The sequence below is a fragment of the Rhinopithecus roxellana genome, chromosome 15 (assembly GCF_007565055.1).
Source record: "Rhinopithecus roxellana isolate Shanxi Qingling chromosome 15, ASM756505v1, whole genome shotgun sequence".
Classification (NCBI taxonomy): Eukaryota; Metazoa; Chordata; class Mammalia; order Primates; family Cercopithecidae; genus Rhinopithecus; species Rhinopithecus roxellana.
In genome coordinates, this window is record NC_044563.1 from 5,385,856 (window position 1) to 5,413,012 (window position 27,157).

Below are 27,157 nucleotides of genomic sequence, written 5' to 3' on the forward strand. Positions count from 1 at the left end.
AGCTTGGTAGTTTCTTAAATAAATAAACTAACTTATTATCATATGACCCAGCAATTCCACTTCTAAGAATCTACCTAAGAAAAATGAAAGTGCATGTTTTCACGGGAGGACTTGAACAATGAATATTCATAGCAGCCTCAGGGGTCACAACAGCCACAAAGCGGAAGCACTCTGAATATCCAGTAGATGAATGGATACACTAAATGGGTATGTCCATACGACGGGTCATTGTCTGAAGATAAAAAGGGCTGAAACACTGATACATGCCACCACACGGGCGAACCTCAAAAGCATCAGGTGAAGTAGAAGAACCCGGATGCAAGGGGCTGGATACAGATGTTCCTCCAGGTATGATGGGCATCCGCACAAATCCATGGGGAACTGAAAATACTGCAAACTGAAAATGCTTTCAATACACCTGACCTCCTGGGCCTCATAGCTTAGCCTAGCCTACCCTACACATGCTCAGAACACTTGCTGAGCACACTCATCTAACACAGAACCTATTTAATAGTGTTGAATTTCTCACGTCATTTACTGAATACTGTACTGAACGTGAACACAGCATGGTGGTTTCTACCAAATGCATATAAGCCTTTGCACCATTGTAAAGTCAAAAAATCATTACGTCAAAACCACTGGGAGTTGGGGACAGTCTATATTTATATGAAGTTTCCAGAAAAGGCAAATTGATAGGGACAGAAAGCTGATTGGTGGCTGCCTGGGCCTGAGGGCAGCAGCAGAGATGAACTGCAGACCAGCACCCAGCAGTAGGGACGGGTGGGGTTGGGTGGCCCAGCCCCATGTTTACTATCATCGAATCTGAATAGTACACTTACAATGAGGGCATTCTGTGGCATGACAATTACACCTCGATAAAGCTGAACAACAAAATAGCTCATTGGCAGCTGAGGGCTGGGGAGGTCGTGAGCTGTGGCTTCAGTGGAGAAGGCCAGAAGTGAGGGAGCGAAGTCATTCATATCCCGGGGTAACAAAGAACTGGCCCCAATCTGCCCACCCACACGAGAGGCTGCTTCCCCACTCCGCTTTTCCTGCAAGCAAAGAAGTTTCCAGACCAAATAAGGCTGCAGCTTCTGCTATGCTCCCAGCAGTGACCGCAATTCCTTTTAAGTGCCAGGGTTATAACGTGGGCCTAAAACCTCCCAAAGCAGTGTGGTGCCCATCAGCCCACTCCGGGATCCCTCTGGGAAGCTCCCAAGAAACCAAGGTAAACAGAGCAGGCCTGCCCAAGGCCCGCCCTTGGCCCACTCGGCACAGGGCGGGGACAAGCTGTGTTGGGTGCAACGAAGCCAGGCAGACCTGCACTGGGGGACCCGCGACCTCCACCAGCAGCTGACCGGCGGGCTCGCGGGGCCTGGGCGCTCTCGCCTCTGTCTCTGGTAGGAAAGGCCATTTGCTGAACCCCTTCTATGGGCGGCACGTGCCGTCTCGTTCCTCTCTACTGCTGCTTTGCCAGATGACGAGGAGGGCAGTACATTTATTAGGCGCCAGGCGCCGTGCCCAAGGCCTTGAGTTTGATCATTTCATCTTCACAGCTACCCTGAGACAGGTCGTTACTTTCCCATTTTACAGAGGAGGAAACTGAGGCCCCAAGGCATGCAGCACATCCCAAGTAAACTCAGGAGTGAAGCCCAAGGTGGGCAGGGGCTCCCGCCTGTGCCCACTGCCCTGCCTGGCACCCCCAGAAAGAAGCACATGGCAGGGCTGCCTCAGGTGAGCTGCACAGGCGGAGGTGGGCAGTTCTCCGTGGAAGGGAGTCCTCTATGCTGGGTGGTTCCGGCCTGGGTGGGCTACAGCCTGCAACTACCGTCAGCAAGACCATACTCCGCTGGCCAGGGAGACATTTGGCTTGGGATATTTTTTTCTTTTTTTGGGTTACCCTGTCCAGGCCAAACTGTAGGGTACTTTTCAAACAACCAGCTACAAATATTTTCCTAACAAGGTCTCTCTGGGATGAGAAATGGAAACTTTTCGTTTTGCAACCTTGGGTTCTGGCATTTAAACAACGCATCACCAAGGGCTGTGGTGGTCAGTGGTGGAGGGGAGAAGGCTCCATGTAGGGGGCTGGGGGGCACAGCCAGGGAGACCACGAACCCGGACCCAGGCCCTGCAAAGGCGTGATGCTGCACACTTCATTTCTTCCATTTCTCAGCACAGCTGGCGCGGCAGCAACTGTTCCCGTCCCACTTCACAGATGATAAACAGGCTCAGCGAGGGGAGGCGACTTGCTGAGACCACACCTCAGGGGATGGTGGTGCTGGCTGGCGTTCAGACTCAGGTCCCTCCGATTCCAGAGGCTTCCACCCCGCACCCACCCCACCCACTGCTGGCGCTGGCTGCCTTCCTCTACGTCAAGCTCCTCCTGGTGGGACGGTCCACAGAACACCTGGATAAAGGTACAGGGCTTGGATTCCAATCCTGCCTTCTCTAACGAGTGGGGCAACACTAATTCCGCACTGCCTCCATGGTGGGAGGGGTATACCCGATAAGATATACAGATGTGTGGGCATGACTGGGTCAGCAAAGATTCTTTGGCAGCAAGTGACAAAAACCCAAGGCAGATTTCTTCAGTTAAAAACGGGGATTTACTAGCTCAGGACACCAGGAAGAATGGGGTGGAGGTCAGGCACAGCTACATCCAGGTGATCTAACACTGTCATCAGGTCACTCTTCCACCCCTATTTTTGGGTCTGTTTCTCTTTGGCCTCCTTCTCACCTGCAGACAGGCAACCTAGGAGGCAGGGAATGCGGCTGTCGGCTGTCTCCCACAGAAGAGCCAACATCTTTCGGCATCCGTGCCAACCCCGGGGCAGGACTCTGATCAGCTATTTGGGATCTGGGAAGTCAGGGAGTTTACGCAGGCACCCCCAACCCCGACCCCCGCCCCCACAGGAAGAACACCTGTTCCCGTGTGCTGTGTCCACCGAGAGATACTTCCAATGATGCCCTCATACACGCACACCTCCCACAGCCACGGGTCCTCTAGGAGCATGAGAACGGCAGCCTCCTGTGCGCGGTGCTCAGCCCGCTTGCAGGGGCGGCACTCTACGCTTACGGAAGCAACCGGATGAACTCTACCGCACTTGATACAAAATGCAGCAGGGTCCTGGTCCCCTTCCCAACAATTCAGTCCAAAAGCCACTTGATGGGAGCAGGCAAGGCAGGCGTCCAGGACAGGGGGGAGGAGGAGGGGCCCTAGTGGCCCAGGGTGGGGCGTCAGCCCGGGTAGGAGGGGGAGAGTGGCCCAGGACCAGCAAGAACAGGGCAGTTGAAGCATGCAGGCCTGGCTTGAGGACACACTAGCCGAATGCACTGCGTAAGTGGCCTCTGGGGGACAGTCACCCTAGGTGCAGGTTGGGGAAGCTCAACCTCACCCAGAACCATCGGGGACATAAAAGGACATGAATGGGATTTAAGGAGAGAGGAGCCTGCACTGGGAGAGTCTGCCGCAGGGAGGTCCGAGGGAGACGGGGCTTGAGACGCGGTAGGGAGGGCACAGCAGCTGAGCAAAACAGGCAAAGGGTGCACCCATTAGACCCGCAGCAGACACACTGGGACAGTGCACAACATTTTCATTTAATTTTTAAATAATTTATATCCCTCTGAAACAAAACTCTGAGGCTAAGGTACATCGTCTGAGGTTCTCTTAAATAGAAGAGTTGGTACAGGGCACCAGGGAAGGCCGGGAGGCTCTGGATCCGTAAGTGCTGATGGTGCTGAGGCTATGGGACAGCCAGCTCACCTGGTCCCCATGGTGAGGCGCAGCAAGGAGGGGCTGGCACAGGCCAGGTGCCCTTATAAGCCAGAGGTGCACAGGCCAGAAAGAGGTGCCCCCCAGACTCACAGGAGCCCTGTGGTGAGGGGGCAGGGGAACGCTGCAATCACCAGCGAACGGCGGACAGAAGGAAAGTGGCCCCAGCCTCTGGCTGCACAGGGACGTGCAAGCCAAACACTGCTTCCTGCTCCCCGCCTGAGCGCCATTTGCAGAGTCTTATTTCCTGTTTCCTCTCAGCACCCTCATCCTAATGGGCTGAGCTGGCAAGTCCCAGGCATTGGAGGAGTGACTTCAATAGTTTGAGGCCCTGGATATTCTCCAAGGGACTGGAACCTTCCCCAGGATCCAGATGCTGGGATGTGGGTTCTGACGGGGAGTGAGGGGAAGGGATGGGAAGTGAGGAGAAGGGATGGGGAGTGAGGGAAGGGACGTGCAATTCCGGAGCCCCACCTGCATGAGCACTGTTGTCCCCCAGGTGCTTTTCTCCACATTTTGACATTGGAAAAGTTCATCCCGGGGTCCAAAAACCCAAGCTTCCCCCACAGGCCCCTCCGCTCCTCCTCCCTGGTGTAGGCAGAGCATGGTCTGGTGGCGCCCTGGGCTGGCATGGAGAGAGCTCCATGGGGCCTGCGAGGATGTGGCCGGTCACGTCCCCCTCTCCTTCCTCCGGCTGGTCCTCTGGTTGCTGAGCTCGCTCAGCTTCTTATCCAGCCTCCTCTGCAGCTGGGCCCTCTTGGCTGGGTCCAGGGATCTGTCCTTGGTCCCGCTGCCAGCATAGAGGATCCCTTCCCGGCTGATTCTCTGCCGGGCATGGGCGCGAGCCCTCTCACCACAGCCATGGATCTGGGGAGGACACAAGAATCAGCGCTGAGCTCACCGGGGCAAGGAGACAGACCCTACAGCTCTGCCCATCAAAGAGGTGGGGGGCCACAGGCGCCCCAACAGAGAAGACGACTCCTCCTGCCATGTCAATCCTTCACCCTGCAGGCTGCTTGGTGGGAGAGCAGCGGGGTGGTCTGTACCCTGGTGTGGCGGGAGCTCCCGAGTGTGCACACAGGAAATGGCACCACCCTGACTGACCACACAGTCCCTGCAGCCACTTCCCACTGCCTCCCAGCCTCTGCCTACCTAATCCACACTGTAGCCAAGACCAGTGACATCACAGCCCTGCTGACACCCTCCAGGGTACCCCACTGCCTTCAGATCAGGCCTGACGCCTCCAGGCAGCTTGCCAGGCCTTGCCCAGCTGCGACTCCAGCCATCCTGCCTTATACTCTACTCCCAACTCCCTGACTGTGCCTGAGGCCTTATGCATGTTCTAAGGGTGGACAGCCTGCCTGCCCACCTGCCATTGGCCCTGTTCTCCCCAGCCCAGATCCCACCTTCTGGACCACAGGTCTCAGCCCCAGTGTCACTTCCTCCAGGAAGCCCACCCTGACTGCTGCATCTGGGTGGGTGTCCCTGCTGCCACCTTGGTCCTGGGTTTCCCTCCTTGGAGCACTCAATACCTGGTACTGTATATTGGTCTCTTACTCAGACCCCCCACCAGGCCCAGCATCCTCCAGGGGAGAGACAAGGCTGGTTCAGACCTCAGCTTCCCACAGGAGCCCACACCTGGTCCCAGGGGTTCTCATCGACCCAGGCTCAGAATGAACGACACAGCAGCCAGGCCACGGCCAGCTCAGACCACGGGCTGGAGGCTCTGCCTCCCACCTCCCCTATGCCAAACAGACCAGATTAGGCCACTGACAGAACCCAGGGACACTGGGACAAAATTCCCTCTGCCCAGAATTCCCACTAACATGGCTGCAGCTCAGCAAATAAGGCATTTTGTTTGCTTATGCCCTGATGTGCTCAAAACAGATCATGAGTCAGTGTCTGATTTCTGTTTCCGAAGGTATCTGGAGCTCGTTAATGAGCTAATTGTTCCAACTGGAACAGGTCTGCCCAGGGTCTGCTTCCTGGAGACACACCCCACCACCCCTCCCCACTGTCTGATCCCAGGAGGGGAGGTCGACATACCTCGGGCAGGTGGTGGCTGAGGCAGTAGCGGCGGCTGCAGAGCTGGCAGAACTGGCCCAGGGCTGTGACGCTGGCTGTGCACTTGGTAAAGCCACAGGTGTTATCAGCCTTAATGGCAGCAGAAACCAGGGCCTCAAAGTCCTCCTCCGTGGGCAGATCTATGGCCGGATGTCCTGAAGAAGACCCGTGTCACTCAGGCAAACGGAAAGACAACAATGCCACACCTGGCCCCTCATTTAAGGTTTCAAAAGCAATTCATGGCTGAGCACAGTGGCTCACACCTGTAACCCCAGCATTTTGGGAGGCCGAGGTAGGAGGACTGCTTGAGGCCAGGAGTTCAAAACCAGCCTGGGCAACATAGTGACATAGTGAGACCCTGTCTCTATTAATTCCAAAAAAAAATTAAAAAGCAGCTCACGTGTCTTCCTTCTGCTACCCTGTGGGTGCCTGGGGGCAAGGGTGGCATCAGTCCTGTCCTCTAGCACAAAGCGCGGTATACAGTAGCTGCTCAGGAAGGGTGTGGAGTGAATTCCTCTGGAGCCCCAGGCCCTGGGAGGCCCCTTTCAAAGCCATGCCTGTGCTGGTGGAGCTTCGCTTCAGGAATTCAATGAATCAATGCGAGCTGGAACTCCTGCATGGTCTTGCTGAGGAAAATGGCGGCAGCAGGAGTTCCCCAAGACCGACCAGGTCTACATGCTCTGCCAGCGTCTGCCTGGCCAACTCCCAGTGCATGCCTGGCCAGCTCCTGTGGGGTGGGACACCATGCAGGATGCGGCAAACGGAGCAGAGCCCACCCAGGGACTCCGCACGGCCAATGGGCGAGAATGGTTTTGCGCTCAGCCAGCTCCTGTGGTTCTGAGCATTTTGCCCAGGACGACTTCCAGGCAAAGTGCACCCCGTCGCTGTGCAAGACCCCCACCCTCCAGGACCACCCGTGGCACGGGAGCCTGTGACTGCTCCGTTCCTGAGGGGCTCCAGGGAGCCGTCCACGTCTGCTCTTCCAGGCCCCGCCCGCTGCCGTAAACATGCTCTGAGCGCTGCCTACTTGCCGAGACCCACACAGGCTCTGGGACAAGAAGGTGCCTGTGACCCGATCGCTGACCTAGGGGAGCCCAGACGGACCTGGGAGTGGCATGACTGAAAATAAAGCTAAAATGACACAGGCGTGGTGCCACCCGGAGGAAGCCCTTCCTTCTGCTGATGGTGGCAGGCGGGTTCCAAGGGGGGCCAGCACCCCAGTGAGGCGACACTGCCCCATGTTCTTGTTAGTTGACTTACCTTTGCTTTCTTTTTTCTTTTTCTTTTCTGGAAGTTTCTGCTGCCCCTTGCTGGCGGGCTGCCCCTGCGCACTCCTGACCCTCTGCAGTCTCAGATCAGGCTGGTCTGGGCCACGCTGCTCTCTGGGAGGCTGCTCCGTCCGCGCAGGGCTAGGGGGCACTGGCTGGAGAGGGGCTGGGCCACCGGTCCCTGCTGGGGGTCCCGGGGCTGCTGGGGGTCGCGGGGCCGGCGGGGCCCTCTTGCTCACGGTGATGAACCTCCTCTTCCCTTCCCCGGAACTGTCGTGCCTCAGCCCGTGCTCCTCGGCTATTTGGTGGACCCGCAGCCTGTCGTGGGAATTGAGGGAAGGTGGAAACTCCAACTGCGTCTTATCACTGGCCATGAACTCCGCGATCATGGCCCGGAAGTGGTCCACGCCGTCTTGGCTCTCCACTCCCTCCAGGTTGCCTCCGTTGAGGCTGGGCTGAGATGGGGCTTCAGCGGCCAGAGACTTTCCGGCCGGCTTCTTCCGGCCCTGTCTGGCAGCTGCTGCAGACTCCCGGCCTCCCTCCTGCCGCTGGCTTCCAGTCCTGGTGGACGTAGCAGGGCCCTGGGGCTTTGTGGCAGCATGGCTGGGACCCTGGGAGCTCTCATGGGAATAGTTTTCTGGGACAATATCATCAAGATACTCAAAGGCTGTGCGTACTTCCCCATGCCGTGTGAAATACTCCACCAGGGTCTTCAAAAATGCATGATTGTTGACAGTACGGGAGTCACAGATGACCGCCACATGGCGCCGGGCGCGGGTGACGGCCACATTGATCCTCCGGTCCTCAGCAAGAAAACCAACTTCACCTACAAAAGGCCAGAGGGGAGTGAAAAGCAGGTTTCAGACGAAGAAACAGAGTCAGGCTCCTATGCCCTTATCAGTAACCACCACCAAAAGTGTGGTCCCCTGCACGTGGCCCACCATCCACACAGCTGCCCGGCCACGCATGGCACCGTGATACCACACCTCCCCTGGCATCTGGCTGCCACAGCTGACTGAGTGGGGCTCTGGGGAACCCGACTGGGTTCTGTCACTCCTTTCCTTCCGTCTAAGCCCAGCCTCAGGGACTGCCTGGAGTGTGGCTGCAGGTGGCACCCGGGAGAAAGCACAAGAAACCTTCCAGGACCTTCTCCTTTTTCCCCCATAGCTTCTAGGCAGGCCTCATCTGCTGTCTGCCTTCTGAGAACGTCTCACAAAGCCCATTCACTAAACCTGCTTCTGGGAACAACTCTCATCCTGAACGGAAAGCCCACAAACCACAGCAGCACAGAGCCCACAGCCATGACCACTACACCCCGCGGCGCTGTGCACAGAGGCTAAAGGCCAGCTCTGGGCTGGAGGGGCTCCACCTCCTCAGCAGGGTGAACCGGCCATTCCCAGTCCACCCCGCGCCCCCAGCTGCCATCCCCAGCCACCTGCTCCCTGACAGCACACTCAGGCCTCTGAGCCTCCGCAGACTCTCTTGCCTATGCTTTGCCTGATGTGAGCTTACTGAGGACAGAAGCTGCACCATAAGTACACTGCCAGAAACAGTGTGGCACCCAGCAGACACCTAATATGCCCCTGAATTAATAAATTCACTTCTGTGCTGTCCCCAAAGGACTCTGGCGAGGGCTCCATACCTTTCCTGTTGGACCTGACGAAGGACAGTATCACGGCCTCCTTCTCTCGGCCTTGGAAGCCATCGACGGACTTGATTTCAAGCTCGGGGTGCTTGTGCGCGAGGCTCTGTCTGAGCAGGTCCACCTGAAACACCAGCCAGGCTGTGGCTTTCTCACCCCCATGCCAGCTCGGCAAGACCCTGCGCTTCAGCTCAGCAGAGGGACTCGTGCTGCCAAACAGCCAGGACCTGGGAAGGGGAGCCTGCAGGAGCCTGATGGGGAAAAGCTTCCCGTCCGCCCTCCTCATGGGCACGCATGCATGCCAACACGACACCCTGTCCCTGGCATTTTATCATTTCTTTCGGCTCATGATAGCCACCAGCCTCAGACAGTGCTATGTGTGATGCCCGCACACCAGGAAGGGGTGATGGCCACTTCCACAGACCCTCCCCATACTCCAGCAGGTACGTTTTTCCTACCAGATGAGACACGCATGGGAACACGACCTGAGCCAGACCAACAAGGTTCAAGGCTGAGGCCCCTGTGGGAAATGCCAGAAAAGGACAGGCTGTTCTGCCAGGGCTGCCTGTGGAAGGGCTGTGTCAGCCTGAGGCTGCTGGGGTCACCCAGGAAATCTGGCCAGAACATAAGCCAGTGCAGAAGGCTGGGGCACTGGGCAGGGCAGGGCAGCTGGGGCAGGGTGGGGTGGGGCAGCTGGGGCAGGGTGGGGCGGGACGGGCAGACAAACAGGCAGAACGGTCCCTGACGACATCATGTGGGCCCTGGATCCAGTCACAATAAGGTCAGCCCTACCCCTGAACCTTTCAGTCACCACAGCCAACAAATCACCCTTTTTCTTTCAGCCTCTAGGTTGTGTGAGCCCCAGCTGCTCTGCAGAGGGACAAAAGGAGCCCCTCGCACCTGGAAGTTGTATGGTGAGACCACGGCAATGTCACGGGCTGGAACACCAGCGTCCACCAGAGCCTGGATGTGCAAACTGACGAGGCGGACTTCGCCTGGAGGGAAAGAAAAAACGGTCGAGGCAGCACAAGGTCGCCCCGAGCGGGCATCCATCACCAACACATGTTTTGGGCACGTTTCTGTCTATCATGGCCAGCTGATCCTCCACTGTGCCTCAGGTGGCTTCCTGGGAGCTAAACATCTGTGTCCCAGGGCCCCAGGACCAGCCATGCCCAGCTAACTTGAATTTCACATCAGCAGTGAAGGCCTTCTGACTCCTATGGCTGTGCATCCTGTTCAGCGTGCAACTGGGGAGATGTTGGTGTCAGCTGAACAATGCCAGTTCCCATGGCCAGACCAGCCAGGCAGAGCTGGGCCACCATTCAGGAGAAGGCCATGAAATGCTGCCAGGCCCATCTCACCCAGCAGCGGGCTGCTCACCCTGGAGAACACAAAGCTGCTCAGCCTCTTGGTGTGTGGGGCTCTAAACCTTCCACCGCCATCAACAACTGCTCTCAGCTCCTCCCGGAATTAGGCAATTAAAATGCCTTTAATTTTTAAAGAGCTCGAGGAATTTTTAAACAAAAAAGCTGGCCGTCTGCAAGCAAGCTCACCAGGGTTCCCTTTCGACTGTTCGTCCTCTTCCTCCAGCTCAAACAGCCCGCAGCCGGCGGTGTCCACCAGGAGCAGGGGCACACCTGTCTCTTCTGTGGCAGCCACGCCTGGAAGGTCCCTGGCACACAGGTAGAGAGGGAGCAGCACATCAAGGGGGCCACAGCGCAGCACTGAGGCCCCACCCAACAGAACCGACCCCTCCCAGGGGAAAAGGCTTAGGCGGGGGAGGACAATGAGCACATCAGGACATCAGATGGGAGCCAGCGGGCCTGACCCAGCTCCAGGGCAAGGCCACCTTCTCTTCCAAAAAGCTAGCCTCAGGGTCGACTTTCATGCAGAAAGCTTCACTTTAGCTTGCTGTGTAGAAACAGGTGACGCAGAGGATTACCCAGGGCTAAAGGATGGGGCGGGGGATGGGGCCGAGCTACTCACCTCAGCAGGTGCCCCGCCACAGAAGGGTGGGCCGTGAGCTGCCCGAGGTACATGGTGTCAGAGGCCCAGCGCATGATGGCCTGGTGCATGCGGTACTGCACCGTCAGCGTCCGCACCGCCCTCGCGCCATACTCCTCGGCCAGGCGCTCCATCAGGCTGAGTGACAGTCCAGCCAGCGCAGCCCTGCGCCCAGGAGGGAGAAACGGGGAAGGCAGGCCTGAGCCCCAGAGTCCAGGTGTGAACCACAGCAAGTGAGGAGGACAGGCCCCAAACCTCAGGACCCAACTCTCCCCTGGGTTCCAACCCAGAAGTCACCAAGGGGCGGGGTTGGCTGAATCACGGCCCCGAAGGCACCCGCATCCGATCGCCAAGGCCTGGGAATGTCCTTATAGGACAACAGGGACGCTGCAGCTGAGATGAAGTTAAGGATCCTGGGATGGGGAGGCAACCCTGGACGACCCGGGTGATAACCCAAGGGTCTTAGAAGAGGGGCATAGGAGGGTCAGAGTCAGAGAAGGCCACTGAGGGGAGAGATTTGAGGACGCAACACTGCTGGCTTCATAGACAGAGGAAAGGGCGATAAGTCAAGCAATGGCCTCTAGGAGCTGGAAAAGACCAGGAAACGGGTTTTCCCCTGGACCCTCCAGAAGCAGCAACCCCCCCCTCCCCCGCACCTCGATTTTAACCCGGGGAGACTGATTGTGGACATCTGACCCCCAGACTGACGTTTCTGGAGGTCAGAAAATCTGTTGCTGTCAGCCACTAAGCTTGTGGTCATTTGTCACAGCCACAGTAGGGAACGCACACACTCCAGCATGCTCCAGCTGTCGGCAGTCCACTCCCAGCAGGGACGGCTGCAGCGGCTGAGTACTGCCCAGGCGCCAGGCACTGCTGGGTGCGCCAGATGGGGATTCACTCCCTTCCTCCTTGTAACAACCTCATGAGGTGGCTGCTGTTATGACTCCCATGTTACACGTAAGAAGGGTGAGACAGAGAGGGAGGCCGCCAGCCCACAGCTGCCCCACTAGTGAGCTGCAGAGCCAGGACCTGCCCGGGCCGCCTGGTGCCAGAGCCCACCCTCTGCACCACTACAGCTCACCAACCCACCAAAACCCTGGGGCAGTGCCACCTCCACTTCAGAGACCTTCCCTCTGGAAACTTACAAAACCTCTGTGATTAACCTATTTTTAATTCCAACAAAGTGAGAACAGGACGCGATCATCAGTACCAACTGCAAACCCAAAACCCCCAGCACAACGCCACCCAAAATGTTCCCCAAAACCATCCTACTCTCTCCAGGGAACGCCACCCAACATCTTCCCCAAAACCGTCCTACTCTCTCCAGGGAACGCCACCCAATGTCTTCCCCCCAAACCATCTTACTCTCACCAGGCACACAACGGGGTCCCTGCCCAAGGGCACAGTTCCAAACTTCCTCCACCCAAAGGCTTTCCCGAGGACAAAGACCTTCTTTAAGGACATCTCGAGAACCTCTCCTTGGAAGAAGCCACTGAATAAGCGTCCTCCCACGCCTGTCCTCCCTGCTCCTAGGGAGGTTCTGATGGCAGTGGCTGTTGCCATCATGCTGGCGCAGCAGGGAATCCTGGCTGTGGCTGCACACTCCATGGAGCCAGTGGGAGCCCCACCCCTTCTGAGTTAGAGAGGTCACTGCAGCCCAGAAAGCCCAGACCCAGGCCTCCTGCTCCAGGAGGGCGGGGCTACAGCCACCCAAACTGCAGCTGTGGATCTGAGCCTTCTCGTGCTCTTAGGGGAGCTGGGAACAGGCAGGATCTGCCCTCCCGGGTGCAGCTGCAGCTGCCAGACCGGTGGCTGCAGACCTGGGCTTCCTGCTCCACGAAGCAGGCAGGAGCCGGGAACACGCGGGAGCCCGGCCTCTTCTGAGGTGGTGGGGCGGGAGCTCCTGGGTGCAGCTGTAGGTGCCCTCCCACTCTGCAGCCCGTACTCTCAGGTGCCCCAGGAAGGACAACCCCCCCACCATCCTTGAAGGCTCATGGGTGTCTGTTTCCACTGCCTGGCCTCTCTCGGCTCCCAGCACCCACTCTGATCTCAGAGTGGGATTGTGGCCAAGTCCCAGGGCCATGAATGGCAGCAGGAGGCAGACAAGAGTCCTGGGTGGAAGAGGACGGTGGAAGGCCAGGGAGGGCCTGGGGGCTGAGCTGCCAGTCCTGTGGACCAGAGTGAGAACTCATGGTGCCTCTTCCAGGCCCGCCCACGGCCACCTGAGGACCAATTGGCATGTACTTCCTTCCCTCTGAGGTCCATAAAAGCCCTGGGCTCAGTCAGAGAAGGCGAGAGGACGGTCAGAGGACAGAGAGGGCAGAGAGACAACAACAGGGCACAGAGGAGCAGAGGCCTGCAGAGTGTCGGAATGACTTGCCTGCAGACAAGAGCCACCCTCTCCAGGGCTCCCTCTCTGCTGACAGCTGAACACTGGACAGGATGACCTGCCTACAGAGAGGAGTGGGCAGCTCTGAGCTGTTCTGACACTAAATAAAACTCTTCTTCACCCTTCCCTTGTCTGCATACCTCATTCTTCCTGGATGCAGGACAATAACTACGGCAAAGGTGCTGCGGCCACAGGTTTCCAGCCAGAAAAATCGACACCCAGAGATCCTGTGACATTTCCACTCTAGATCCCCACGTGTCTCCCGTCAGGACAATCTTTCAGAGCACCTTTCCCCAGCACTCCCCTTTCTTCCACCATCTTTATTTCCAACATCTTCCTCCCAAAGCTCACTCTCGAGCAGTATTTTTGACACCTCTCTCTACATATCCACCAACTCTTGGGCCGCCCACTCCCCTTTGATGAGATTCTACTCGACAGGCTTTCTTGCACATCTTTTTCTGGTCCTCAGAAAACAGTGAAAGTTCTGAGTTCATAGCTTCTACACACCCACAGCGAAATAGAGAAGTGCTTCAAAAGGCAACAGAAATCAGAAGAAACCAATCTTCCCCCAGTGGAAGTAAGGGCCAGGATGCAGGAGTCTTGAAGCGTTTCGTTCCTCAGGGACAACTTTCTGAACAGGGGCTTGTCCAAAGACAGCCCATGTGCCAGGGCCTGTTCACAGGCCTCGTGTAAGGGCAGTCAAGGGATACCATGCAGAGGGTTCATCTGGAGGGAGGGCATGCCCACCACACCCAGGCGGGAGTGGCCCAGGCAGAGGGGCCAGCGAGGCCTGTGTGGCTGGAGCAGTGAGCGCAGGGTAGTATGGGGAGAGGTGAGAGGGGGCCAGGGGTGGGCAGCACTTTCTCCACCAGGACAGCCTGGGCCAGGCCACTGCATCAGGCCTCAGGTGTCTCCACAGGGCAGAATCGCGGTTTGCTGTGTCTCTGTCCTGGATGCCCTCCATCCAGGGATGTGTCTACAGATTGAAGACGACAGAACCTAAGAACCCACATCCATCCAGAGGCCAGTTAGCCCGGCCCACAGCTCTCACGGCACTCTACCATCAAACGTGCCTGGTTCGAGGGGATACTCAACTCAACAAGCAGGGATGGAGCACCAGGAACGTGCCAGGCCCTGTGTCCAGTTCTGAGGCTACAAAGATGAAGGTGATGCGACCCCACCCTCAGGGAGCACATGACCTCACAGATCTGACGTCCAGATGAATGAATGCTGTAAGACGGGGTAGGAGCTGTGCCGAGCAACACACCAAGGAGGCACCGCAGGGGCTCCTGGTGAGCCTGGAAGGACTGCATCAAGGGGTGGGGAGCAGGGGCAGAGACAGGCATGTGCAGCAAAGGGGTCTTACTTGTGAGAGACTATGGTGGGGGGCAGTTGCTTGTGATCGCCTGCCAGGATGCACTTTCTGGCCTTCAGCAGGGGGATCCAGCAGCTCGCCTCAAGGGCCTGGGCACACTCGTCAATGACCACCACGTCGAAGTGGTTCTCGGGCAGCAACTTCAGGGGGCCGTCGGCAGACGCACCTGGTGGAAAGAGGGAGCCGGGAGTCTCCAGGGGCACGGCTGCTTCCCAACAGCTGCAGCCACACCAGAGGAGACACCACCAAGCCGGAGTTTCATCGAGGTTTCATCGAGGCTTGTATTACAACTGTGTGGGATACATTTGTATCTTGTAATAAAAACTTGGCCAAGACATTTTAGAACTCATGGTTCCAGCTCACCTGTGTTTTAAACAGTGGGTCCTCTGACCACAGGCCCTTCTGACCTTCAATCGGCAAAATTAATCACCCCTTCAGGGCTGCGACCCCAAGCCCAAGGGATGCTGTCTGAGTTCTAAATATTGTAACTCAATTATTTTCTAAATTTAGAACCTAATTCTCCTCAAAGGTGACTTTCTTGGACATACAGAACAATCAACTGCTGGCCACTCACCCAGAGAAAAGCCTCCATGCATTTGGCAACACAAATCCACTGTGGCAGCTTTTCCTTCCTGGGACGTGGAGCAGCAGGGTGCAGAGTTCAGCCTGTGAGCAAGACTCGGGCCCCATGCCATCTCCAGCAAACAGTGTGGGGCCTTAGGCGAGCCTCCCACCCCTAAGCCTGTTTCCTCATCCACAAACATGGACAACGGCTGCATGTCATGCGACTGCACCACAAAGGACAACATATAAAGTGCCCAGCACGAGAAGGCAGGTTTCCATAAACGTGATCGATGTTAGTTCCCACCTTTTCTGTCTTCCATCTGAGTGAATTATGCTAATGATATGTACATAATGCCATGATGAAGACAGACACTGAGAAATTTCTCAAGATTGACTCTCCAGATACGGCTAGCAAAAGCACCCACAGAGGAGACAGAACTTGACTGGGCTTTGGATAATTAGAGACGTGTTTAGGTCACAGATATGACTTCACAGTACAGAGAGACACCAGACTTCGTGACGGAGAAGCACTTCCAGGAATTTAGCTCCCCAACAAGGCAGGAAGGAACAGAAAGGTCACACAGGCCACAAGCTGACCTTGTGGGGCTCTGGGGGTGCCTCCTGATTTCCAGCAAGTGCTGTCCTTGAAGCCAGAGAAGGATGTCAGCAAAGAGATTCTCACAAGCTCTGAGAATTCTCTCCTCCACAAAAGCAACACGACATCGGCAAATGGTCAGAATCAACTTTCTCAGAACTCTGGAAACTCGCCAAAGGCTTGCAGCAATCAGGGAAATGTTCATTCCAGAAAAGCGTTTGAATCCCCGTCAGCACGGGAGCTCCATGGCACTGAAACCTGCCCTATTCCCAGCCATCCCTCCCCATCCTATGGCAGCCTTGAAACCCTCAGCCTGAAGTCAGGGTGAAAATCAGCACCTGGCAGCCCCAGGAGTGCAGAATAGGGTTGGCATTCTTGCAAATCCCCACTCCCAAAACTGTGCTTATCTCATCTGTCTGGGAATCCTCTGGTAGACCACACTCAAAAGACTTTACCTGAGCTCATGTGATGCAAACAGCCTTTTCCCTGGTGGTGTTTGTCAAAAACAATCAGAGGTAACTGTTGAACATCACAGTTTTCTAAGAAAGGAAATAATGGTTGGAGCAAATGATAGGATAACCAAACAAAGTTTTAAGCTGGGGAATGAGATATCCTCAGGGGGCTTTGAAAAGCTCCAACATATTCCTGGGAATCTAGAAGACCACACACATGCACAGGGCTCAGGAAAGACCTCAGGAGGCCCTCAGCTCTCACCTATGGCTCAGCTCAAGGGACTGCACAAACAGGAAGTGAAAGCTGAGAGTCACAAAGAGCCTGGCTCTGTGGTGAGAGTATGCTCAAGCACACACACAGAGCCACTCGGCAAAGACTGGGGCATTTATGGCTCCAGGAGTTCAGGGGGATTTCTGTCTAATCACTAGCTGGTCACTAAGCTATATTAGATTTTAGTGGCCACAAAAGACAAAAAATACAGATTTTACAGAATTAGTCCAGAAAAGTCGCTAAACAAACAACAAGTGGCAATAACAACAAACCCTGGGGTGGGAAGAGAACCTGATTTCCAGAGTTGTCACACTCTATTATTTAAAATGATTCATTTTCAACAAAAAACTACAAGGCACGTAGAGAGTCATCAAAATATGGCCAATATACAGGGGAAAAAAGGCAGTCAACAGATACTTGAGGCCAGGAGTGGTGGCTTATGCCTATAATCCCAGCACTTTGGGAGGCAGAGGTTGGTGGATTACCTGAGTCAGGAGTCTGAGACCTGCTTGGCCAACATGGTGACCCCATCTCTACTAAAAATACAAAAATTAGCCAGGCGTGGTAGCAGACGCCTGTAATCCCAGCTACTCGGGAGGCTAAGGCAGGAGAATCACTTGAACCCAGGAGATAGAGGTTGCAGCAGGCCGAGATCACACTATGGCACTCCAGCCTGAGCGACAGAGTGAGACTCCATCTCCAAAAAATTAAATAAATAAATACACCGGATACTTGAGAAAGCCCAGATGCTGATCTTACTAGACAAAGACTTGAAATATCAGCAATTCTAAGTATGTCCAAACAGCAAAAGGGAACCAAGTCTAAAGAAATAAAGTATGAGAATACTGTCTCACCAAGTAAGAAAACATCAATAAAGAGACAGAAATAATTTTTTTTAAGAAGTACCACACAGAGGCCGGTATGGTGGCTCATGCCTGTAATCCCAGCACTTTGGGAGGCTGAGGTGGGCAGATCATGAGGTCAAGAGATAGAGACCATCTTGGCCAACATGGTGAAACCCCATCTCACTAAAAATATAAAAATTAGCTGGGCGTGGTGGCACACGCCTGTAGACCCAGCTACTCAGGAGGCTGAGGCAGGAGAACTGTTTGAACCTGGGAGGCAGAGGTTGCAGTGGGCTGAGATCACGCCACTGCACTCCAGTCTGGTGACAGAGCGAGACTCCATCTCAAAAAAAAAAAAAAAAAAGTACCACACAGAAATTCTGGAGTTGAAAAGTATAACTGAAATTCACTAGAAGGATTCAACAGGACAGAACGATCAGCAAACATGAAGAGAGATCCATTGAGAAGATCCAGCCTGAAGATCAGAAAAAAAAAAAAATGGAGGAAAATGAACAGAGCTTCAGAGACCTGTGGGGCACTATCAAGTGAATCAATGGATTCATAATGGGAGTTCTAGATGTAGGGGACAGTAGAATAAGGGCAGAAAGAATACCTGAAAAAATGATGGCTGAAAACTCCCCAAATTTGATGAAAAACATGAATCTAAACATCCAAGAAGCTCCACAAACTCCACGTAATTTACTCACAGAGATCCACACCTAACACATCGTAATCACCCCCTCAAAAGACAAAAGACAACACTTGAAAGCAGCAATAGAGTAGCAACCTGTCACATATAAGGAGACCCCAATGAGAGCAATAGCTGCTTTCCCATCAGAGACTGTGCAGGCAGTGGAATGACATGTTCAAAGGGCTGAAAAAACTGTCAACCAAGAATTCTATACCCAGCAAGACTATCCTTCAAAAATGAAGGAGAAACTAAGACATGTCCAGATAAAGATGAGCTTAGAGAATCTGCCACAGCAAACCTGCCCTTCAAGGAACACCAAAGCGAGTCCTTTGGAGATAGTAACTCAAATCTACATGAAGAAATAAAGGGTACTATATATAAATAAACTATACATGGGTAAATATAAAAGACCCCATAAATGTATTTTCTGCTTGTGACTCTTTTTCTCCTGTCTGATTTAAAATACAACTGGATAAAGCAATAACTATAAAGCCAATTAGAACCTAGCCAGGTGTGGTGGCTCACTCCTATAATCCCAGCACTTTGGGAGGCCAAGGTGGGCAGATCATTGGAGGTCAGAAGTTCGAGACCAGCCTGGCCAACATAGTGAAATCCTGTCTCTACAAAAAAATACTAAAAAAAAAAAATTAGCTGGGCATGATGGCATGCGCCTGCAATTCCAGCTTCTCAGGAGGCTGAGGCACAAGAATCACCTGAAACCGAGAGGCAGAAGCTGCAGTGAACCAAGATTGTGCCACTGCTCTCCAGCCTGGGTAACAGAGTGAGACGCTGTCTCAAAAAAAAAAAAAAAAAAGAATCTGGACTCTGTTCCTTAGAGCAGTCCACCAGCTGAGAGGTTGCAGCAAACAGACTCTAAGGCAGGGATATGCAATCTTTTGGCTTCCCAGGGCCATATTAAAAGAAGAAGAATTATCTTGGGCTACACATAAAATATGCTAACATTAACACTAGCTGATGAGTTTAAAAAAAAAAAAATCACACACACACAAATCTCATAATGTTTTAAGAAAGTTTACAAATTTGTGTTGGGCCACATTCAAAGTATCCTGGGCTGCATGTGGCCTGCAGGCCTTCGGCTGGACAAGCTTGCTTTAAGGTACGCCCCAGGATCCTGGCTACTGATATTCACATCTTGCATAATCCCTTCCCCTCGAGTATGGGTGGGGCCTGGGACTTGCTTCTAATCCACAGAATAGGGCAAAGGTGATGAGATGTGTGCATCCTCGATAACCTTACATTAAGACGATAATCCACTGTGCTAGGAGACTGTGTCTCTTGCTGGCTTTTAGGAAGCTAGCAGCCACGCTGGCAAGGCCTACGGGGCAGGCAGCTAGGAGCGGCCTCCAGCCAACACCCAGCAAGAACCCATAGGGAACTGAACGCTGCCAACAACCACATGAGCCTGAAGGTGGATCCTTTCCAGGCAAGTTTCAGATGAGACTGCAGCCCCCACTGACACCTGGATCGCAGCCTCATGAGAGTCTGAGGAGAGCACCTCGTTCAGCCGGGCCTGGGCTCTCCGCCCAGAAAAACTGTAGAATAATAAACATGGGTTGTTTTCAGTTGCTACCTTTGTGGTACTATTAGCACACAGGAACAACCCAGAGGTCTCACAAACACATGCCTAAACCCCAAAAGGGCAGCTGACAAGATTCCCACAACAGTCACAAGGTGCGCGGCTCTGTAACAGGAGTGCTCCCCCCCAGCTACGAGAGAGTGTGTGTCCTCCACCTCTGCCCTAGATGGAAGAGCAGGGACTGCATTTACTCTCCCATCTCAAATAACACCCACCCGGCCACCTATTTAAAATTTTTTTTAAATAACCGAAACCACACCCCTCAGGACACTAGACAACAGGTAACAAAGAAAAGTAACCCCTGACTAACGACAGACAAAGGAGGTGAGCCCTGGAGTTGCCCCCGTTTTCTGCCTTGAGTTTCCAGGAGAGAGTACAGAGAAGGGGCAGCCAGGTGGAACCTAGAAGGCTCCCTGAGTTGAGGAGACAAGGCTGAGAATCTGTGGAGACCAACGCAGGCAGAGTTTCCAGGACAAAATGCCAAAGAGACTTCTACACAGAGAGAAAAAACCCTAGAGAGCTGCAGACAGACTCCCTTGGGCATTGTGATTAGCACATGCTTACAAGAAAACTACTCCAAGCCCGGGAAAAAATACCATCCAAAACAATGAGAGAAAAGTGCCCAGTGCTCACACAAGGCTGGGAATAGTTAGTACCTAATACCATTCGTCAAACTCGAAAATCTCATGATGCAGGGTGCACTGGGGAGAAAGCTCAAAGGGTCTTACCTAGGTACAGGGGAATATTAACCCTGGACTAAGCACTGATCCAGACCCTAACACATCTCAAAAGTTAAAACTCAAAAGGATTAAACTGTTTACAAGTAAATTTACTGCTTCCTAAAACCAAGCGCAAGAATATTATAGGAGACTGGGCATGGTGGCTCACACGAATCCCAGCACTTTGGGAGGCCAAAGCAGGCAGATCACTTGAGGTCAGGAGTTTGAGACCAGCCTGGCCAACATGGTGAAACCTCACCTCTACTAAAAACACAAAAATTAGCCAAGCATGGTAGTGCGTGCCTGTAGTCAGAGCTACTCTAGAGACTGCAGTGAGCCAGGATTGCACCACTGCACTCCAGCCTGGGTGACAGAGCAAGACACTCTCAAAAAAAAAAAAAAAAAAAAAAAAATCTTAGCAATCCAAAAATATTCAATACTCAGCATGCAACAACATAAAATCCCCAGTGTCCGGTATCCAAACCAACACTAGCAGGCCGGCAAAAAGGTAGGAAAGCACAACCACTCGAGGGGAACAGTTCACTGAAAGAGACCAAAAATGACACAGGTGATAGAAATGATAGTCTAGAACATTCAAAAGAGTTATTAGAGTTGTATTCCAAATGTTAAAAAATTAAGTGAAAACATCAAAGATATAAAAAGACTCAAATCTTATTTCTGGATGTCAGATGAAAGTTACACTGGATGGGACAGATGTTAGATTAGGCATGAAAGAAGGAAACGAGTGAACTGAGACACACAGTAATAAGCAGGTATAGAGGTTCAGCTGTGCAAGATAAATTCTACAGATTCGCTGCACAACATGATGCCTGTAGTTAACAATATTACGTTGTATACTTAAACATTTCAGAGGGTAGATCTCATGTTGTGTTCTCACCACAATTTTAAAAAACATGAGGCCGGGCACAGTGGCTCATGCCTGTAATCCTACTACTCTAGGAGGCCGAGGCAGGCGGATCATGAGGTCAGGAGTTTGAGACCAGCCTGGCCAATATGGTGAAACCCCGTCTCTACTAAAAATACAAAAATTAGCCAGGTATGGTGGCAGGCGCCTGTAATCCCAGCTACTCGGGAGGCTGAGAGGCAGGAGAATCACTTGAATCTGGGAGGCGGAGGTTGCAGTGAGCCAAGATAGCACCACTGCACTCCAGCCTGGGTAACAGAGTGAGACTCTGCCTCAAAAAACAAAAAAACAAAAAACAAAAAACCAACCAACCATGAAGCAAACAGCACCAGGGCAAATTGTAGTCAAATTGCTTAAAACCAGTGAAAAAGAAAGCATCATTTTCTTTCTTTTTTTTTTTTGAGACGGAGTCTGGCTCTGTCATCCAGGCTGGAGTGCAGTGGTGCAATCTGAGCTCACTGCAATCTCCACCTCCAGGTTCAAGCGATTCTCCTACCTCAGCATCTGGGATTACAGGCACCCACCACCACAGCTGGTTAATTTTTTTTATACTTTTAGTAGAGACAGGGTTTCACCATGTGGGCCAGGCGGGTCTTGGACTCCTGACCTCAGGTGATCCACCCACCTTGGCCTCCCAAAGTGCTGAGATTACAGGTGTGAGCCACCGCACCCGGCCGAAAAAAATCTTAAATGCAGACAGAAGAAAAAAGACACATTATACACAAAGGCACAAAGATAAGGATGACAGATTTCTCTTCAGAAATACTCAGGCAGATGACAGTGGACGACATCTTTAAAATAGTGCAAGGAAAAGTGTTAATCTAGAATTCTCACCCAGCAAAAATATCTTTCAAAACTGCAGGTGAAATCAAGCTATTTTCAGACATATAAAAGCTGTTAGACTTCATCACCGGCTGACCCACACTACAAGAAATGACCATGGACGCCTTTCAGGTGGAAGGAAAATGATACCACATGGAAATACACCACCTAAACCAAAAGAAAACAAAGCACCAAAAGTGGTAACCACATGGGCAAATACACAAGACACTTTTCTTATTATTTAAATCTCTTTAAAGATAACTCACCATTAAAACAAGTATTGTAAGGTTTAGAATATACGTATAAGAAAAACAAATGACAAAAGCATAAATGCTAACAGGAGAGAAAGGTTAGCTTGCAATCATAAAGCCCTATACTCTTTGTGAAGTGGCATATGAATAGACCATGATGATTTAAAGACACATACTGCAAGGCCTAAAATAACTACTAAAAGAATCAAATAAACATATATAGCTAACAAGCCAACAAAACAAAAATAGGCCAGGCATGACGGTTCATGCCTATAATCCCAGCACCAAGGTGGCCAAGGTGGGAGGAGTCCAGGAGTCCGGAGTCCAGGAGTCCGGAGTCCAGGAGTCCGGAGTCCAGGAGTCCGAGACTAGCCTGGGCCACATAGCAAGAACTTGTTGCTACAAATCATCTTTTAAAAATAAATAAATAAATAAAAATAAAATCCTAAGAAATCTTTAATTATGGGGCATAATGAGAACTTATGTAAAAAAAAAAAAGAAATGTTCAATTAATTAATTAAAAGAAAGCAGAAGAGGAGGAAAATGTAACAAAGAACAAACAGCAGGCACTGTCAACTGGGTAACAAAGCAAGGCCCACCTATATATTACCTACAGAGAAAGCAGATCAACAACTGAATATGTCTAGAAATTTCCCAACTATTTGGAAACTATATAACATTTCTAAAAAACCAAAAGGCAAATTAGATAGCATTTTGAAATGAATGCAATATAACATATCAGAATTTGTGGGATGCCACAAAAGCAGTACTTAGGGAGACATTTATGGAGCTAAATGCTCGTATCAGAAAAAAAGAAAGGTCTCAAATCAATGATCTCAGCTTCTACATTAGGAAGCAAGAAAAAGAACAAGCCCAAGCAAACAGAAAACAATAAAGATTAACGTGGAAATAAATGAAACAGAAAAACAACAGAGAAAAAGCAAAAGCTGGTTCTTTGGGAAGATCAATTAAAACCTCCAGCCAGGCCGGACGGGGTGGGTCACGCCTATAATCCCAGCACTTTAGGAGGCTGAGGCAGGGGAATCCCTTGAGCCCAGGAGTTTGAGACCAGCCTGGGCAACATAGTGAGACCCTGTCTCTTTTTTAGTTTTGCTTTGTTTTTTTGGTTTTGGGGTTTTTATTTTTTTGAGGTGGAGTCTCGCTCTCCACCCAGGCTGGAGTGCAGTGGCGCGATCTTGGTTCACTGCAACCTCCGCCTCTAGGATTCCAGTGATTCTCCTACCTCAGCCTCCAGAGTAGCTGGAATTACAGGTGCATACCACAACTCCTGGCTAATTTTTGTATTTTTAGTAGAGACGGGGTTTTGCCACGTTGGCCAGGCAGGTCTCAAACTCCTGACCTCAGGTGATCCACCCACGTTGGCATCCCAAAGCGCTGGGATTACAGGTGTGAGCCACTGCACCTGGCAGAGATCGTGTCTCTTAAAATACATATATATGTATATATAAAATCTAAATTAAAAAAAAAAAAAAACCTCCAGCCACAAGAGCAGGAAAAAAAAGAACACACAAACCAGTATCAGGAGTAACACAGGTTATATCGTGACAGATTCTGCAGATAGTAAAAGAATAAGGGCATATTAGGAACCACTTCATGCCTCTAAATTCAACAATTTAGATGAAATGGACAAACTTCTTGAAAGCTACAAGCTCATGGAAGAAGAGAACCTGAACAGCCCTTTACCTATTGAAGAAGTTGAATTTGTAGTTCAAAATCTCTCTATGAAGACAATTCCAGGTGCGGAGGGCTTCACTAGTGAACTCTACCCAACTTTTAAGAAAGAAATACCAATTCCAAACAAACTCTTTCGGAAAACAGAAGAGGGAACACACCCCAACTCCTTTTCCGAGGCCACACGGGCAGGATGGAGACGCCCCCTCACCTGTGTTTGTTGCAAGGACCACGTTTGCCGAAGTGAGGCTCTCGAGTATAGCTGCTTCTTCCCTCCCCTTCAGTTCTTTTCTTAACAGCTTAACTTCATTTCGAAAATTACTTTTTTCTCTCTTATCCTGGGTCTTTTTGTTTTTCACCTATAAAGAAAAACAAAGAAGATACACTTACTTCAATCCAACTTTGTACTTCTTCAACTCTATTAATGAAGTGCTTCTATTTACATCATTTGGTCTAGTTCAATAAGCTCCTTAAAAAACACTCAGAAATCTTCCTTGAAAAAGACACAGATACACGCACACAACTAAGCACCTTACATCCTTACTTGCCTTGAAGTCACAGTAAGGGACATTTTAAGTCCTGGAAAGAGACCACGTTTTTAACTCCGAGGAGACCAGAAATTGGACCAGCCCTGCCCTGCACAGAGGCATTTGATCCTGGGGAAGAAACAGTGCCTGCCTACCTCAGGATTTGGGTTGTAGGAGCTTACGAATGGAAGAGCTTCACATATCATTCCTTTTTTTTTTTTTGAGACGGAGTCTCGCTCTGTCGCCCGGGCTGGAGTGCAGTGGCCGGATCTCAGCTCACTGCAAGCTCCGCCTCCTGGGTTCACACCCTTCTCCTGCCTCAGCCTCCCAAGTAGCTGGGACTACAGGCGCCCGCCACCTCCCCCGGGGAGTTTTTTGTATTTTTTAGTAGAGATGGGGTTTCACCGTGTTAGCCAGGATGGTCGTGATCTCCTGACCTCGTGATCACCCGTCTCGGCCTCCCAAAGTGCTGGGATTACAGGCTTAAGCCACCGCGCCCGGCCCTTCACATATTATTCTACATTTTTCAAGAGATTAAAAAAATTTTTCAACCCATAATCAAAACCTCACTTTAATATCTCAAAAAGATGGAACTGGCTGGACGTGGTGGCTCATGCCTGTAATCCCAGCATTTTGGGAGGCTGAGGCAGGCGGATCACGAGGTCAGGAGATCGAGACCATCCTGGTTAACATAGCGAAACCCCGTCTCTACTAAAAATACAAAAAATTAGCCAGGCATGGTGGTGCATGCCTGTAGTCCCAGCTACTCGGGAGGCTGAGGCAGGAAAATTGCTTGAACTCAGGAGGCGGAAGTTGCAGTGAGCCGAGATCATGCCACTGCACTCCAGCCTGGGTGACAGAGCAAGATTCTGTCTTAAAAAAAAAAAAAGTAACCTTTCTTTATTTGTGATTTCTACTTTAGGGGATGGAATTTTAGCAGGGGTGATAGAAGGTGTTTTATTGTGCATAATTTACAGAGAAAGAAAATCCCCAAAAGCACCAATTTCATCAGGAAATGAAATCACCTACATTTGTGATGAGCAAACAACATCACACATATTCCTCCGCCATCTCAAACCTGCGTGACATGCATCTATCCTTCCTCCACCTCCCAGTAGGTGGCCCATCCCCACGCTGCCACCCAGGCAGCCTCGACGCCACAGGCCCATAGCAAACACTGGCTCCCAGGACCCTCCCTGCTGCCGCCACTCCTCTGAGGGTAGGACACTGAGGGGTGCAGGTGCCAACCGTGAGCACACAGGACAGGACATGAGCACAGACATTAGTGCAAAGACTGGCTCCCAGCACCCTCCCTGCTGCCATCACTCCTCCAGGGCTAGGATACTGAGGGGTGCAGGTGCTGACAGTGAGCACACAGGACAAGAAGTGAGCACAGACATTAGTGCAAAGACTGGCTCCCGGCAGCCTGCCTGCTGCCATCACTCCTCCGGGGCTAGGATATCGAGGGGTGCAGGTGCTGACAGTGAGCACACAGGACAGGACATGAGCACAGATACTACAGCAAAGTGTACACGGGAGAACCAAAGAGCTTAGAAGTGTTGGGCTGGGAGGAAAAGGCCCTCTCAAACGGAATGAACCCACCACCGCCCTACTTCTCCAGTCGACTGGCACCCTCTCTCACAAGGAGGAGGTGAAAGGTGAAATGGACGGAAAGCACTAGGAGGATGCCAGTTTTTTCAATGTTTATTTTCAAGCTATGTTTCTCCCATTGCCACTACTAGAAAGATAACAGGACCAGACAGAAAGACACCCAGGAAAATGTTTGCTTGTTTTTTTTTTTTTTTTTTTGAGATGCAGTCTTGCTCTACCACTGAGGCTACAGTGCAGTGGAGTGGCCATGGCTCACTGCAACCTCCACCTCCCAGGTTCAAGAGATTGTCCTGCCTCAGCCTCCCAAGTAGCTGGGATTACAGGTGCCCGCCACCATGCCCAGCTAATTTTTGTATTTTTAGTAGAGATGAGGTTTCACCATGTGGGCCAGGCTGGTCTTGAACTCCTATCCTCAACTGATCTGCCTACCTTGGCCTCCCAAAGTGCTGGGATTGCAGGCGTAAGACACTGCATCCAGCTGGAAAATGTTTTATTTACAATTCCTCACACCTACTAACCAAGTGCTCTGAAGACAGCTGAGTCTCTGTTAAATGCTAAGTATAATTCTCTATCAAAAATAGGCAGCCCTGGCCAGGTGAAGTGGTTCACACCTGTAATCCAGCACTTTGTGAGGCTGAGGCGAGTGGATCACTTAAGGTCAGGAGTTCGAGACCAGCCTGGCCCACATGGCGAAACTCCGTCTCTACTAAAAATTAAAAAATTAGCTGGGTGTGGTGGCACATGCCTGTGGTCCCAGCTACTTGAGAGGGTGAGGTGAACCCAGGAGGCAGAGGCTGCAGTGAGCAAAGACAGCGCCACTGCACTCTAGCCTGGGTGACAGAGCGAGACTCCATCTCAAAAAAAAAAAAAAAAAGGTCAAGTGTGGTGGCTCACACCTGTAATCCCAGCACTTTGAGAGGCCAAGGCGGGCAGATCACCTGAGGTCAGGAGTTCAAGACCAGCATGACCAATATGATGAAACCCCATCTCAACTAAAAATAGAAAAATTAGCCAGGCATGGTGACACGCAGCTGTAGTCCCAGCTACTCGGGAGGCTGAGGCAGGAGAATCGCTTGAACCC

General features: G+C 52.0%; 1 protein-coding gene across 3 annotated transcripts in view; it reads right to left on the reverse strand.

The window, feature by feature from the left end:
- Positions 1–3,578: 3,578 nt before the first annotated feature.
- IGHMBP2 (immunoglobulin mu DNA binding protein 2) overlaps positions 3,579–27,157 on the reverse strand; it is a 36,101-nt gene continuing 12,522 nt past the window's right edge. For 2 of the 3 annotated variants that reach the window (XM_010358430.2, XM_030917936.1), the window contains exons 7-15: positions 24,150–24,297; positions 14,506–14,680; positions 10,733–10,915; positions 10,300–10,418; positions 9,647–9,741; positions 8,747–8,870; positions 7,097–7,930; positions 5,819–5,991; positions 3,579–4,639 (exon numbers count right to left, since the gene is read on the reverse strand). In XM_010358430.2, coding sequence (XP_010356732.1) covers positions 4,442–4,639; positions 5,819–5,991; positions 7,097–7,930; positions 8,747–8,870; positions 9,647–9,741; positions 10,300–10,418; positions 10,733–10,915; positions 14,506–14,680; positions 24,150–24,297 — 2,049 coding nt within the window. In that variant the 3' untranslated portion in view covers positions 3,579–4,441. Of the gene's footprint in view, positions 4,640–5,818; positions 5,992–6,236; positions 6,564–7,096; positions 7,931–8,746; positions 8,871–9,646; positions 9,742–10,299; positions 10,419–10,732; positions 10,916–14,505; positions 14,681–24,149; positions 24,298–27,157 lie in introns of those variants that run through there. The other variant, XR_004053597.1, reaches the window with a different exon arrangement.